At 35.3% G+C, this 17353-nt stretch overlaps 1 protein-coding gene across 6 annotated transcripts in view; it reads left to right on the forward strand.

The window, feature by feature from the left end:
- ERBB4 (erb-b2 receptor tyrosine kinase 4) overlaps positions 1 to 17353 on the forward strand; it is a 1279082-nt gene that overhangs the window by 927517 nt on the left and 334212 nt on the right. For all 6 annotated transcript variants that reach the window (XM_086341936.1, XM_086341945.1, XM_086341948.1 and 3 more), the window contains exons 6-7: positions 12041 to 12159; positions 15314 to 15455. In XM_086341936.1, the coding sequence (XP_086198062.1) occupies positions 12041 to 12159; positions 15314 to 15455 (261 nt within the window). The remainder of the gene's footprint in view (positions 1 to 12040; positions 12160 to 15313; positions 15456 to 17353) is intronic.

The following is a 17353-nucleotide window of genomic DNA, read 5'->3' on the forward strand; positions in this document are numbered from 1 at the left end:
TAGGGCTCACGTGTAATCAGCTGCTTCAATTGTGTCCGACTCTTTGTAACCCTATGGACTGTAGCTCTGCAGGCTTCTCTGCCCATGGGATTCTCCAGGCAAGGAGACTGGAGTGGGTTGCTATGCCCTCCTCCAGGGGATATTCCTGAGCCAGGTGTCGAACCCATGTCTTGGCAAGTATGTTCTTTACCACTTGTGCCACCTGGGAATCCCAATTAAGAACTGTCTAAAACAGGAAAAGAGCATCTTTTCATATGGGACAGAAACAACATGAATTGATTTGGATTTGAATTAAAAAAAAAAAAAACTAACATAAGAAAGGAATGCATTGACTTATCTGAAGATGGCTAATTTCCAGTTTTCTGGTGCTATTAAATGTAGTATTTCACCTTGCATTTGAGCATCATTTGGTATTTTAATTTCCAAATTTAATATTAATAAGTTATTAGATGTGGGCTTTGCTGTGATATTAAGAAACTAGATATTGTCTGAAAAACCCTGATGAGACAGTGATATCTCTTAGAGACATATGGACATATTTTGGACTTGTCCATAAGCAAGTCAATTTATTTGGATTTCAATTTTTTCCTAAAATGAGAATTTTAGACTAATATAATTCATTAATTCAGCAAATATTTATTCATTGCTTTTTTTTTTTTTGCCAATTTTGGAAGGAAACTCATCCAGGTATATACTGGTTGGGAGAGATTATCTTTATTCCTGTCTGTTGATATTTTGGATAAAGAAGTAGGATAAACAAAGAGATTGTGTGTGTGTGTGTGTGTTGTGTGTATGTGTGTGTGTTCATGAAGTCTGGATATAGAGATGTTTGGTCTGCTGTAATTTGAACTGATTTGAAAAAGCTGACTGTCAAGTTTTCCTTTTTTTTTTTAATTTGTAACATGTCTGTAATATGATCACTCCATTTTTTATCACTTTATTTTCACTATGTCATTTAATTGTATATTGTAAGGTGTAGCCATCAATTTTCTTTTTCTTTTCATCTTTTTGATGTTTGTGGTTATAACATCTTTCTTTTTAAAAAAAATAATTTATATTTTTATAAAAATATATATTTTAAATACTATTTATGTTTTTATTATCCTGACTCATGCACTTCACTTGTTATCTTGAAATACATACATTTTATGTGTATTTATAAATATATGTATTTTTTTCCTGGAAATACTATACAAAAACTCATACTCCCTCTCAAGAATACTTTTTATAGTTCATATAATAGACAATACTGTTTTTCTATGTTTGAATCCTGACTCGTAAACTTTGCTGATGTCAACAGCCTATTAATAAGGGAGAATTTCCCTAGTGGCTGAGAGTGTAGTTTAAAATCAACTCTAAGGTCCCTTAATGAATCACTTAAGCATGTATTTTAAAAATATATTGAATAAAACTTCATTAAATAAATGAATAAAGCAGCTGGTGATGAAGAATGGATTAGACAAGATTCCCTTCCTATTTGACAATATTCCTAACTAACAACATTATCTTGTCATAGCCCATAGGTCACCAGGGATATATTTGGGACAAGGGTCAAATTTGATTAGAAGCTGCCAAATCGAGGCATATTTTACTAACTGACTCTAAATGTCAGTAATGGGTTGGCAGGTATTGGCACATGAAGTGTAGCAGCTATGGCATATAGAATTAAACTATTACAATACCTGTAGGCATGTATACCTAATGGTATGGTCAGTCAGTTCCTTTGAAGAGGTTAAAATCAGACTGCTGCTGCTGCTAAGTCACTTCAGTCATGTCCCATTCTGTGCAACCCCATAGACGGCAGCCCACTAGGCTCCCCCGTCCCTGGAATTCTCCAGGCAAGAACACTGGAGTGGGTTGCCATTTCCTTCTCCAGTGCATGAAAGTGACAAGTGAAAGTGAAGTCACTCAGTTGTGTCTGACTCTTAGCAACCCCATGGACTGCAGCCTACCAGGCTCCTCCATCCATGGGATTTTCCAGGCAAGAGTACTGGAGTGGGGTGCCATTGCCTTCTAATTAGGAATAAAATATGTTGCATTTTTTTCTGATGTGCAAAATGGATATTATTGTGGCAGTTTAGAAAACCCATATATGTTTTTATAATTCTACTTTGCTAAGTTCAATTATTTTTAAAAATTAGTCACCTTCTCCAAGAGCCTTTTTCAATGAATATAGGCTTAGGCTATTGGTTAAAATAAGTAACAAATTATTAAAATTCAAAATTCCTTCCCTGTTCAGGTTAGGATATAATCTTTATGTGTCCTGAGGCCTGACCCTGTGTGACAGCAATTATTTTCAATTATTCTATGATCTAGTGTGAGATAGGAAGCAGCCGTCCAGTTTAAGACCTGTCTCCATCTCTGCCTTCCCATACAAATAAATACTTTACCCTTCCTGGAAAGTAATAATAATAGTAAGAGGGTATTTTAAGAGTATTTCCAGAAGTTTGGAAATGTTGGTTTATGATAAAGGGAACTGCTGAAAACCTTGGGAATCCCAATTTATGTAAAAAATGAATTTCCTGGCCCCTTTCCTAACCTTATTGAATCAGAAAGTAGAAAGAGGACCAGACATTTTTACTTTAAATGCCTTTATGTGATTCTTACAGTCTACCTGGCATTGGTCACACTGATGTGTCTAATTATTCTCCCACTGGAAAATTAATAGTGGTGTTTAGTTTGGTGTTAGTTTCATTAAACTAGATTTTTTACACATTTCATCATGCTCCAGAAGTAATGTGTATTCTTGGATGGTCTTTGAGCTTTATTTGTTTCATTTAAGGTCTAGTCTGATAATTGAAGCTTTTTACTTTGGCCACCTGATGTAAAGAACTGACTCATTTGAAAAGACCATTATGCTGAGAAAGATTGAAGGCAGGAGGATAAGGGGATGACAGAGGATGAGATGATTGGATGGCATCACGGACTCAAATGACATGAGTTTGACTAAATTCGGAGTTGTTGATGGACAGGGAGGTCTTGCGTGCTGCTGTCATAGGGTCACAACTGAACTGAACTGAGAAGCATGTTACACAACCCACAGTGTTCAGCTTGGTGGCGGGGGCACAATTTCACCATTCATAGGAATAAATATTGAATTCCAATACAATAAATATTGGATTACAATCCAACTAGAAGGTACCTCTAGAGAGCATTTCATCAAGTCTGCTGTCTTTAATTAAGTGGAGGTCTGAAGCATTCAAAAGAGATTTCCCTTAAATACTGACAAAGACTCAGGAAGCCCATTCAGAGTCTCCTTACAGTGTTTTTATCACTCTAATAGTCAATAAATTCTTCTTCACGTTCAACCTAAATCACCTCTGCATTAACCTGAGCATTTTTCTTATTCAAACCTCCAAGTTTGTAACCAAAACCAGCCTAGCACTAAAATTATTCAACATTTATTTAATGGACACAGTGTGTTTCATGGACACAGTTTGTCGAAATTTGATCAATAAACAGAAATAATCTAGGCAGCATAGAGGTGAAGATCATTGAGTGCTAACTGGAATAAAGTGAAATTAAAATAAGCATACTTTAAAATGTGCTTAGCAATGTAATCGGGGGCAGCCCAGGAAACTTGTCATGTAGACAGCTGCTGGTTGGGAGAAAGGAAGAGTTTTCTGTCTCTTATTTATCTGAATACTTTGCCTTCAGAATTAGGCACACAATATTTCTTTTCCCCATTTAGGTCTTTTTCTCCCCAAATCTTCCTACCAGTTTGCACGTCAATTATGTTTGCTTAATCTCCCAATTAGGGGTAGAGGGCTTAACAACACTGATAGGAGATCAAAGGGAAGGTCAGTGTGATTAAATTTCAGACAAAAAATAATCAGTCAGTCAATCAGTCAAATGGTGGAAGTGACCTGGAGTTGTCCCATTTTCACTGGATAGTATAATGGTTTTCATCTTTAGACTATACATTTGAAATCCCCTGGGAAGCTCATTAAAAGTATCAAATCCTAGAACATAGTGGGTAATGTTGATATAATAGGAATTAAGTGATTCTCAGGCGTTTTTTAAAGTACTCTGTATCCTGCTACTCCAGTGAGGTCTGTGGACTATTAAACTGTGACATAACCTGAGATCTTATTAGAATGGACAGTCTTGGGCCCCACTGATTGTCGACTAGATGAAAATCTTCACTGATGCAAGAATTCCCATATTAAAGCTTGAAAGACCCTTTTCAATTAAAGCCTTCTTCAGAGTCACTTGATAGAGGAAATGAAGGGAAGCAGAAGGCAATCAAGGTGAGACGATGGAGGAGATGATGAAGGAGGAAAGGACAGAGGAGAAGGAGAAAAGGGAAAGGTATAAACACTTGAGATCATTTTACTTTGTTACTGTGACATCAGTGCTCTGATCGCACCACTTACGAATGCTCATTATCCTTTTAGTAACTCATAAGAAGTAAATATTTGATTAATAAATTGCCAAATTTCTTCAAATAAGATTAATTTGTTCTAAGGGAATAACTTTAAGTATGGTTATTATTATATTTAAAGCAGTAATTAAGTGCTCATTTTTATTACTGAAACACTCATGTAATAAAGCTACTTATAAATAGTTTATTTATTTTTTTGAAATGACAGATACTCTCTCAGTAGTGTCCCCTTGCTACTACAAGATGCTTGGCTCTTAAACTTTACCCATTTGATTCTCATGGATATTTTGAATTGATCCCTATTCCCAGTTTCAATTTTACTGACCCTAATAAGCATTTTAATTTCACAGGCTTTATCTTTTATATTAACTAATCACAGATACTGATGTACCACGGAAGAATAAACTAGTTAAAATTCAACCCAAACATTGTAATGCACCCAATGAAGCAGTTTAGAAAAGATACTAAATACAGGGGGAAAAGTCTAATGAAATAATAGTCAAGCTAGGATGGAAATTAATATAACCAAAGCAATTATAAGTTAATGTTACCATGGAGGCTAAGTGAATTATCTCATTGATATCAGGTTCTGTTTTTTGTTTTGTGTTTCAATCACAATGAAATATGAGTATAGTTTGATGTGTTTAATTCATATTAAGTAATGCTTATTAATCAGCAAGTGCCATTAAATAGATTGTACAAAGGGGAAGTTTTCTTTCTGAAAGCAAAACTCATAACAATGTGAAGAAATGTTTCTTAATAGTGTCTCAGCATTGTTATAGATTAAGCTTATTGCTGTCTTCTTTTGTTTATTATATCTGTCAAGCAAAGCTTTTTAAATACATTTCAGCTTACTGAACTCCAGGCATGTGAAAACTGACAGCAATTAATTCTTTTTTTTAGTGTTAAATGCATCTTACCTTTAAAATATCAATTATAGACTGTTTCTAGTCAAACCTCAGAATTAACTTTTAATATTTAAGTCAAATTTTTAAAAAAATAATGACTTAAAAGAATGTTTCTTTGCATGTTCCTGAAATGGAATGGCATCTCTAAGATCAAAATACCCTGAGAAAATATGAGATAGGAGGCCACTCTATGGGAGAAATTGCTATTTTGAAAATTTAAAGTTGACCATACATATGATTGACTAATTTAAATGCATGTTTTAACAGTTCCACATTATAGTAATTATTACTGAACATAAGGTTGTACAGCAGTGGCCACAGGACTGGAAAAGGTCAGTTTTCATGCAATCCCAAAGAGGGACAATAACAAAGAATGTTCAAAGTACGGTATAATTGCACTCATCTCACCTGCTAGCAAGGTTACACCCAAAATCCTTCAAGCTAGGCTTCAGCAGTATGTGAACTGAGAACTTCTGGATGTGCAAGCTGGGTTTCAAAGAGGTGGAAGAGCCAGAGGTCAAATTGACAACATCTAGTGGATCATGTAGAAAGCAAGGTAGGTCCAGAAAAACACTTACTTCTGCTTCATTGACTACACTAAAGCCTTTGACTGTGTGGGTCACAGCAAACTGTGGAAAATTCTTAAAGAGATGGGAATACCAGACCACCTTACCTATTTCCTAAGAAACATGTATGCAGGTCAAGAAACAACAGTTAGAACAGGACGTGGAACAACAGACTGGTTCTAAGTCGGAAAAGAAGTACGTCAAGCCTGTATATTGTCACCCTGCTTATTTAACTTGTATGCAGAATACATCATGAGAAATGCCAGACTGGATGAAGCACAAACTAGTATCGAAATTGCTGGGAGAAATATCAATAACCTCAGACACGCAGATGACACCACCCTCATGGCAGAAAGCAAGAGGAACTAAAGAGCCCTCTTGATGAAAGTGAAAGAGGAGAGTGGAAAAAACTGGCTTGAAACTCAATGTTAAAAAAACTAAGATCATGGCATCTGTGCCATCACTTCATGGCAAACAGGAGGGAGAAAAAGTAGGAGCAGTGACAGATTTTATTTTCTTGGGCTCCAAAATCACTGCAGATGGTGACGGCAGCCATGAAATTAAAAGACACTTGCTCGCTGGAAGGAAAGTTATGACAAATCTAGCCAGCATATTTAAGAACAGAGACATCACTTTGCTGACAAAGGGCCATACTTTCAAAATTGGTTTTTGCAGTAGTTATGTATGGATATGAGAGTTCTACCATAAACAACGCTGAGTACCAAAGAATTGATTCTTTGGAGTTATGGTGCTGGAAAAGACTCTTGAGACTCCTGTGGACTGAAAGGACATCAAATCAGTCCATTCTAAAGGAAATCATCCCTAATGTTCATTTGAAGTACTGATGCTGAAGCTGAAGCTGTAGTACTTTGTTCACCTGATGTGAAGAGCCAACTCATTGGAAAAGACCCCGCTGAAGGGAAAGACTGAAGGCAAAAGAGAAGAGGCTGCAGAGGATGAGATGATTACATAGAGTCACCCACCCACTCTATGAATATGAATTTGAGCAAATTCTGGGAGATAGTGGAGGACAGAAGAGCCTGGCGTGCTGCAATCTATGGGGTTCCAAACAGTCAGGCATGACTTAGCTACTGAACAACAGCAACAATCAAGGTTGCACTGTGTTCATTCTTTTTCTAATGTATTATTTTTATATTTAAATAGTATAATAATTAAAGTATCAACATGAACATTTATTAAATAATGTATTAAAATACAATTATGGTTATTTGTTTAAATGTTATCTACATTAATTCCCTAATTTAGTAGGAAAGACCAAAGTATATAAATGAAGAGAAATGGAAATATTTTGTATAGTTAGCTTAAAGCACCATAGAGTAAAAAATGGAAATTAACACCTAGACATATATGTCTAGTATTAAAATACAGTATGATTTATAGAATATGATTGCTGTTTCATGTCATGTTATTTTCCAGCTAAGCAATGCCTGTCAACCAAAAGCAAATTAGTAGACTGTCCTGTGATAACACTGATTTCATGTCTAGTAATATGATCACTTAGCATGAGTCTGCCATTTCAGTTAGCAACTCTTAATACATTGAAGTACAAGGGATGACTCAGATGGTAAAGAACCCTCCTCCAGTTCAGGAGACCTGGGTTTGATCCCTAGGTTGGGAAGATCCCCTCGAGAAGGGAATGGCAACCCACTCCAGTATTACCTGGAGAATTCCATGGACAGGAGAGCCTGGCAGGCTGCAGTCCATGGGGTCACAAAGAGTTGGACACAACTGAGCAACTAACACAATAATACATTGAAAGAGCCTTGTTGAATCTGAAAGAAAGAAATTATATTTGAATTTGTTCTTTCCAAAAATGTCTATTAAAGTATTTCCTTTATATGATATTAATTACTAATTAGGACATCTAAATAAATGTAACAATTGGAACAATTGGTTAAAAATAGGAAGATTAAGCACAATGTATGAATATTAACATTAATGAGTAAGATAAAATTAATTGAATATATTTCACATATATAATGTATATGTAATATGTATGTAAACTCATTGTGTTCTGTTAGTTGCTCAGTTGTGTCTGACTCTTTGTGACCCCAAGGACTGCAGCCCACCAGGCTCCTCTGTCCCCAGAATTCTAAAGGCAGGAATACTGGAGTGGGTTGCCATTCCCTTCTCCAGGCGATCTTCCCAAACTAGGGATTGAACCCAGGTCTCCTGTACTTCAGGCAGATTCTTGACCATCTGAGCCAAATCCTGTGGACTGCAAGGAGATTAAACCAGTCAATCCTAAAGGAACCTGATTATTCATTGGAAGGACTGGTGCTAAAACTGAAGCTCCAATACTTTGGCCACCTAATACAAAGAGTCAACTCATTAGTAAAGATCCAGATGCTGGGAAAGATTGAAGGCAGGAGGAAGAGGGGACAATAGAGAATGAGATGATTGAATGGCATCACCGACTCAATGGACATGACTTTGAGCAAACTCCAGGAGATAGTGAAGGACAAGGAAGCCTGGCATGCTGCAGTCTATGGGGTTGCAGAGTCGTACATGACTGAGTGAACAACAACATATGTATGTTGTGTATAATGTGTTTATAAATACAAATAAAATTTACATGGATGCCAGGTACAGTTCTAACACTGGAATATACCATAAAACAAAGTGTAATAAATGAGTTGTAAAATATATTAGATGGTGATAGATGCTATAACAGATACAAGGGGGAAGAAGGGGAAGGAGGGAAGAGGACAGGAAGAGAGAGAAGGAGGAAAGTCCGTAAGGCATCAGTGGTTTGGAAAGGATTTAAATTATGTATTAACTAAGGATAGACTTCATTGAGAAGGTGAGATTAGAGCAAAGACTTGAAGGTTTAGGGGCAGGTCAAATTGACTTATTTTGTAGTATTTTATACTAGAATATTTACAGAAGAAATTACTTACTTCAAAATAATTACCTAAATTGCAAATATCAAATATGCTCTCATATATGAGATCTGAAATTTTGTTCTATTTCAAAACCTTTAAACTTACATGAAATATATGACAATTTTTACAAAATAAAAACAAGAGAGAGGATGAGTTCAAATACTGTTTTAGTTTAAACTTTATTTGTTATTTGTTGACTACATAGGGAGGAATGTAATAATGTCAAATGGAAAAATATAAAAATTATATAGTTTACAAATATCATCATCATGTTCAATTGAAAAAGACCCAAGTGAATCTATGGAATCATGAAATAATCAATGGTAGAATATAAGGATCTAATAATAGATACAAACAATAATTGTAAGGTATTTTCATTTTGATATACTCTGTTTCTTAGTATTTTAATATTTGTCTGTTTACATTTTTAGTGCCCTACCCATTTAACTGTCAATATATTTCCTTTTCCTCTAATAAGTGCATTATGTACTTAATAAACAGATATTTCTGAGTTGGCATTATATGACATTTGTTACTTGGAGGGAATACTTATTTAGTGTCTATTAACTGCCAAACGATACCAGGGATGTAAACATGAATAAGATGATATACTTCAATAAAATGCTGTATTACTTTACTGGGGGAGCAGACATGGAAAAAATAAATACAATATGTTACAATAAGCACAATAATATTATCTAATGGTTGCTGAGCACTATTAATAGGAGTCATATTAGGCACTATACCTATATCTCTATTTGTGTCTTCAAGTCCATTACATAGGAATTCATACTAATCCCATATTAAAAATGGTGAAGTGAAATACAGAGTGGTTAGATAATGTGTCATATCATAAGAACAAAATTTGAATTTGAGTTTGAATGATCCTAGACCCTCAGATGGCAGCCTACTCCAGTGTTCTTGCCTGGAGAATCCCAGGGACGGGGGAGCCTGGTGGGCTGCCGTCTATGGGATCACACAAAGTCGGACACGACTGAAGTGACTTAGCAGCAGCAGCAGACCCTCAGAGCTCATAGATTCATGTATTAACTTCACCTGCTTGGTCGTTCAGAAGCATGTACATCAGATTAACTCAACATGGAGCTGTGTCTGAAAAGGTTTCAGAACAAAAACAGAACATTCAGTTGATCTTATGGATGAGTATTTGCTAGACAGAGAAGACAGTTTATTTAATTTTTTGTCATGAAGGAATATACTGTGACAAGGCAGTAAAAATCACAAATGCATATCATGAAAGGAACTGAGGATCACAAGTGGTATTTCTGTGTGTCTGAATGTAAAGAGCAGATTGAGAGTAGTGAGAGATGCCAGTAGAAATAGAAATGGTGGTCAATTGATGGAGGACTTTTATCCCTTGCTAAGGGTTTACATGGAGAAGGAAATGGCACCCCACTCCAGTACTCTTGCCTGGAAAATCCCATGGATGGAGGAGCCTGGTAGGCTGCAGTCCATGGGGTCGCTAAGAGTCGGACACAACTGAGTGACTTCACTTTGACTTTTTACTTTCATGCATTGGAGAAGGAAATGGCAACCCACTCCAGTGTTCTTGCCTGCAGAATCCCAGGGACGGGGGAGCCTGGTGGGCTGCCGTCTATGGGGTCACAAAGAGTCGGACACGACTGAAGTAACTTAGCATAGCATAGCATAAGGGTTTACAGCTCTATTGCAGAGTTGGAAAGTAAGGCTCATACAGAGAAAGGACTGACACTGATTTATATGCAACAGCTTATATTTTCAAGTCATTACTTTTATTATGGCATACAGGGTTATTTGTGACCTGAGAGACCTTTTAGAAGGCTATGCGATATTTAGAGATAAATCTCAGAATGAAGTTGGCATAGACAGCAGGGAAGAAAAGAAGAACATCTATTGGTAGTACTTGGGAATTTTATTAGGTGTGAAAAGTGAGGGTAGAGGAAAAGGAGAACTAGAATACATGTCCAAAATTTTAGCTGAAGTGTTGGATGGATGATGTTATCAGTAATTGAGATAAGGGAACAAATAAGAGACAGACACTCTATGGTAGAGGTGGGGAAAAAATGCATTCCATTGTGTACATATAAATAGGGAATTTTCCAGACAATGAGAAATGCATGTTGCATCTTGATAGAGATTTCAGATCTGAATCTAATGTCGTCTACCTAGAGATAGTATACGAAATAGAGGATGAATGATTATATCCAAGTATATGAGCTCTTAATCCATATGAAGACCAGCTCTGAGGAACACTAAAGTTTAAGGAATCGTGTCTTGCTGTACTAACAGTGAAGGAAACTTTGAAGAACTCAAAGAGGTGGGAAGAAACAAGGCTGAAGAAATACAGAACCAAGAAATGATGTGTTACACATATGTTGTATAATTCATTTCTCTATATACTTTTAAAATATCTCTTTGGAATAAGTATGATAAGCAGAAATGTGTCCCTTAATGCTATGATTTTGTTGTCCAGTGTATATAGCTTGATTTACTAAAGTAAACCTTGACAGCATGATGCTGTCAACTAAGACTGAAGAATGTTATAAGAAAAACTAACGGAAGTTTTTGTTGTATTTACTATGAATATGTTTTCCGCCCTCCTTCCTGTTTCTTCAAGGATGTTCCTCTACTCCTTGTTAAGTCCCTCTTTTTAAGAAATTTTGGTAGAAATTTCACTTAAATCTCAGGAATAGAAATGTTTGTGCTACTACAGAGGCGTTATCTACCTATCTTTGTCTGTCTGTCTATCTATCTACCTACCTACCTATTTGTCTGTTACCTATCCATTTATCACCCATCATCTGTCTATCTGATAGGAATAATATAAGGTATAATGTGAATCATGTAAGAGTTTATGTTTTCATTCTTTGCATTGGCTAGCAAAAATCAGGCACCCCTTTCTGGGGACACTTTCTGCCTGTAGGCCCTCACGGTGCACATTGTAAATAGACTTTGCTGCCGACTCCATTTTTAGCAACCTGCCAGATTGCCTCTCATTCAGTTTTTCTAAATTTGATTCTTTCTTCCTAATTGTGTGATTTTTGTAAAGCACTGTCTTTGCTTGAAAAAGAATGAATCTAAAAACAAATTCATGTATTAATTTTGAAGGATTTTGTATAGTAATTTTGATCAATTGCCAACTTCAAGCAGTAAATGTTTGCTGAGCTGAGTCAGTGATGGTTGAGCAAATTGTTACTTACTCCAGGGCTCAGCTTTTCTCAGCTACTCCAAATCACCTGGCAGCTGACTTTGATGAGGCACTATCTCTGTCTTCTGCAGTGACAAGGACCGTGTGTGCGGAACAGTGTGATGGCAGATGCTATGGACCCTACGTGAGTGATTGCTGTCACCGAGAATGTGCTGGGGGCTGTTCGGGACCGAAGGACACCGACTGCTTTGTGAGTCTGGCAGCTCTCCCTTTCACTTTCTGATCCTCCCTTTCCTCCTAGTCTGACTCACATACATCAAATCTTTACCATCGCTTGTGGTAAAGAACCTACTTGCCAATGCAGGAGATGTGAGATGCAGGTTCAGTCCCTGGGTGGGGAAGATCTCCTGGAGGAGGGCACGGCAACTCTCTCCAGTATTCTTGCCTGGAGAATCCCCATGGACAGAGGAACCTGGAAGGCTACAGTCACAAAGAGTCAGACATGACTGAAGAGACTTGGCATGCACACAAGATAAGATCAGATGTTACTATTTTAGGGTTAAGAAAGGTGCTGTGATTTCCTGAAAGTCATTCTCTTACTGGGTGGCTATTGATTAACTAGGATTGTTCTGTCCTAGAATAAATGTATTATGCCTTTCTGATATAGTTTATTTTACAAGTGAGACTTAGTTGGACAACGTAAAGGAGAACATATTGAATATCTTTAAAAAAGATAACAGTATCCTTCCAAAATTTACTGTGTATGTTGTTGCCTCACTGAGTTGAGTCTTCTGAGTGGGGGCACTCATATTTTATCTCTCAAATATAAATTCAAGATTAAAGCAGATAAATTTATGAATTAAACTGTCTTATAGTCTATATTGTTTACAAGCTAATATTATTCAAAATTTATAAGATTTATAAATGCATGCTTAAAGCAATTTATATGCTAATCTGTGTGATTTTTATTTTAGAAGAGGACACTTTTACATCCTCAGAATTAACATTTACAGCTTGTCAGGGCCACTTTTTAATTACTTTTTGATATCCCTGATAAAGTTCTTTCTATTCCATTGAATACATACAGGCCATTCTGTGAGTTACAGTTAATGCAGTTTCATGCACACAGAGCATTAGTTTCATTTTAAGCCAAAAATCATAAAATAATAAACAATTTTTGTTGCTCAAATGTACACAGGAATATATTTTGTTCCTCCACATCAAATATCCATAGAAAACACTGATGCATTTAGAACTGAGGATATTTATTTTTTTTCAAATTGGTACTTAATTCTGCTCAAGCAAACCATAGATTATACCTCTCATGATATAGAAACACAGTAATTTATTACTTCTCTTAATGTCACAAAAACTTAATTTGTCTGTCCTAATTTTATAGTGAAACAAAGTATGTATTATAGAAATGAGTAGGGAGGAAAAAGGAAGGAGAGGGAAATATTAAAAATGTACAGAAGATGCTCAGCAGACCTTGAACTGAGACTCTTTCCCTTACCTCTCACCAGACATGAGATATAAGCTTGATCTGAAAGATACTGAACAGGGGTTGTGTTAGCAATTCCAAAATAGTACTAACAATAAAAATGAACAATAGCTCTTAACTTTCACTTAGAAGTTTTTCACTGAATTTTTTTTCATGGTTCCCTTATCACGATAAGCAAAGTGCTGAGTGAGCTTCAGAATTCTCATTTCATTATTTTTATGGAATGGTCCACTGATTCCACTTTGGCATTTAGTAGAGAATGTTCAAGAATGCCAGACCAAGGACTTGGTGTAAGTTGTTGTTTTGTATACTGTCTGGAAGGTAAACTTGTTTGATCTCTCTGGCTTATGTCCCTTTGTTGCCAAGTAATCTGTGCGAAACACTGTATAAAATATATTAGTAAAGCAATTATGAGGACACATGAAGTTTTATAGCCATAAATTAAAGCTTACTGAGTTTTCTAGATTGGTTTTTAATAGATTCTTCCTGGAAAGTGTCATCTTAGTGAATAATATATCATCAGTGAGTCTCGTTCTGATTATGCATCTCGTAGACTATCATCAGGGAATTGTCATGTTTGTGATAAAGTACTTGCTAAAACAACAATTGATTAAGAAAATGTTTTGAGGAAACAGAATAAATTAGTGCTTATTAATAACCATACATCTAATTTATGATGATATGTAAAATATAGCTTGAGTTCACATTAGCTTGCCTTCCAAAACCTAAAGTATTCCTATGCAGGTTTAAATTGTTTAATTAAGAGAATTAGTCCATCTCCTCTTTTGCTAAACACATGTTTTATATACTTATATATGTACTTTTTATCTATTTTTTTATATCAAATACCTAACTTCTGGGTGGTGCAATTGTTTTTAATTGTTTTCAAATGCATTTGAACATATTAACAAATAGAAGTCTCAGGAAAAATATATAAATCAGCAGAAACAAATTTATTTGAACTTGACTTTTAGGAAAAGGTATGACCATATAGGAATAAGGTTTCATATTATTCAATTATGGACTAAATATAGCTACTTCTTTACATTTTGGCATCACATCCCACTACATTTACATTTGGCTAGTCACCTGACAGAGACTTCGAAGTCCAGTTTGAATGACCATCACAAAGTTATCTCACCATACAATGGTAATGAACAGATTCACGAGGTTACTTGAGTCACCGAATTCGTCAAATACCAGCTTTAAGAAAACTCTAGCCTATACAATTGGATATTTAGTTTTCACTGCCAGACTCTAAAACTCAGCATAAACCCTTTGAATAATAAATTTTCACTATAATCTAACTTTAATAATTTAAATCAATTGCCAGTTTAGGAATTTATGGAGAGACACCAAGAAATATGAACATTAGTAACTATAGAAGGTATGTTTGGTGAGCTGGAAAAAGTTTTTCAAAATTAAGAAATACAAAACAAACATTAACTTAAAAAATAAATCCTGGTGAATAAAAAATTGTCATAGTTTCCAGTTTTTATGAAATTGATATTTGCTAAGCAATTAATACACCTTATCACACAACTGTTGTAACAGTGTCCCTTTAACAATATTATGTGCGTGGATTTATCTCTGGGCTTTCTATTTTGTTCCATTGATCTATATTTCTGTAAGATTTGGGAGAATGGAATTGAAACATGTGAAATGTCATGTATGAAACGAGATGCCAGTCCAGGTTCAATGCACGATGCTGGAAGCTTGGGGCTGGTGCACTGGGACGACCCAGGGGGATGGTGTGGGGAGGGAGGGGGGAGGAGGGTTCAGGATGGGGAACACATGAGAAATAAAGGAATAAAAAAATAAAAATAAATAAAAATAAAAAGAAAAAAAAAACAATATTATGAAGGTTGTTTCAAAAAGGAAATTAATTTTTGCTGTGTTGCAGGCATGCATGAATTTCAATGACAGTGGAGCATGTGTTACTCAGTGTCCACAAACATTTGTCTACAATCCCACTACCTTTCAACTGGAGCATAACTTCAATGCAAAATACACCTATGGAGCCTTTTGTGTCAAGAAGTGCCCACGTAAGTAACAAAATAAGACTAGCCAAATTAATTAACTCATTGTTTTAAAGCAAAGTAATTTCATGGAAACTTATCATAATTTGAAACTTGTGACATATCATGAATTACTTTGGTATGGATATTATTATTATTTCATATATAAAGGAATTAAAATTCAAAAAATTGAAGTGATTGGTTCATAATCTCAGCAAATGAGTAACATGTTTGAGGTTAGAGTACATTGTCAATTCATTGACTTCTAAACTCATTATTTTCACTGTATGTCAATATTTTTGCACATGATGCTGTCCTCAGAAGAATGATTAAGTAGCAGCAAACTATGTAATGAACAAGGTCTTCTTATAATAATAATGAATTTTCACCTAAAGTGATCTTATTATTTATTTGTAATAGAATATATAAAATAGTTTTGACATCAGATATAATTTTAAAACAATAACCATGGATATAAAGGGCATGTTAAGGAATCTTTACCAAATTGAAAACTCATCCTGGGGATTCAGAATGACCAGCTTGTTTGTTTAAGTCAATTTCTTTGCTTAGAGAGACCACTGAGACATTTCTTTGATGTTTTACTTTTTTAATGGCTGAAAAAAAAAAAAAAAAACTCATTTGTCCATGTAAATTAAAAGACTTTACATTCTACATCACATAGATATTAATTTTTTTGATTTGTGCATAGGATGGAATAGGAAGTGTAAGAGACGTGAGATTAGAATGGCTTTGATTATAGCTTTGGCCACTTATTCACTGTGTGATTTTTAATAAACTACTTAATTTTCTAGGTTTCATTTGTAACTCAGTCAGTAAAGAATCTGCCTGCGATGCAGGAGACCTGGGTTTGATCCCTGGGTCGGGAAGATCCTCTGGAGAAGGAGATGGCAACCCACTCCATTGTTCTTGCCTGGAATCCCATGGACAGCGAAGCCTGGCAGGCTATACAGTCCATGGGGTCGCGAGAGTTGGACACATCTTAGCGACTAAACCACCACTACCACTTAATTTCCTTTTTTCTCCTCTTTAAAACGTGGAAAATCAAATGTACCCTCTCTCTTTCCCAGAAATAATATAAAGATCAAAGTGATAGGGAATAAGTTTCATAGGAATAGTATATAAAAACAAGTCTTTGAAAGCAATGATCATTCCAGCCATTATTATTATTTTATATTGATTAAAAGAATAAATATGCATTATATGCATAAACATATATATGCATTTGTATGTAGATAATTTTATAACCAAACTCATGATTTTAATCTGATAATTTCTCATCTAAAAGTTACCCTATATTTACTATCTACTCTCTTGCAAACTACAGGGCGTAAGAGTATCTATCATAGAATGAGGCTAGATGACAAATTTTTTTCCTTTTCTTAGACAAATGTCCTCCTCCTTCTTAGACTATATCCTTCATAGTGGCTCTGAAGTCTCTCAACTCCTGAATTACAACAAGAGGTCAAAATCTAAGGAATGTTTTTTGAAATGACATGCCCAGTTACTGTAATTATAGTAACTCATAAACTTTCTTTTATGTATTAGTTTAGGTCTATCCAATTACACACTAATTTAAAGCACTTCATTATTTATCTATGTAAAATTCAAATCTTTGAGGGACCTTGCCTATGCTAAACTGTAGCTATCTTGGGAAACCAAGATGTTTAGCTTCTAAATACTGGTCTACAATTCCTAATCCAGAATTTTGAAATTCAAAACCTAAACAGTAAATATTTTTTGAAACTGATATGACTTCAAAACCTGAACTTTTATGAAGATACTTATAATCTTTTTTTATTTATTCCATTTGACATAAGCTGCTACAAAAATGTGGACTTTTTAAATAAGAAGTATTCCTGAAGACCTTGCAGAAAGGATGGTTACTTCTATTACAGTTTGGGTTC

The sequence above is a fragment of the Bos grunniens genome, chromosome 2 (assembly GCF_055505025.1).
Source record: "Bos grunniens cultivar Pamir isolate PY7600 chromosome 2, Bosgru_T2T1.0, whole genome shotgun sequence".
In the NCBI taxonomy this organism is placed as follows: domain Eukaryota; kingdom Metazoa; phylum Chordata; class Mammalia; order Artiodactyla; family Bovidae; genus Bos; species Bos grunniens.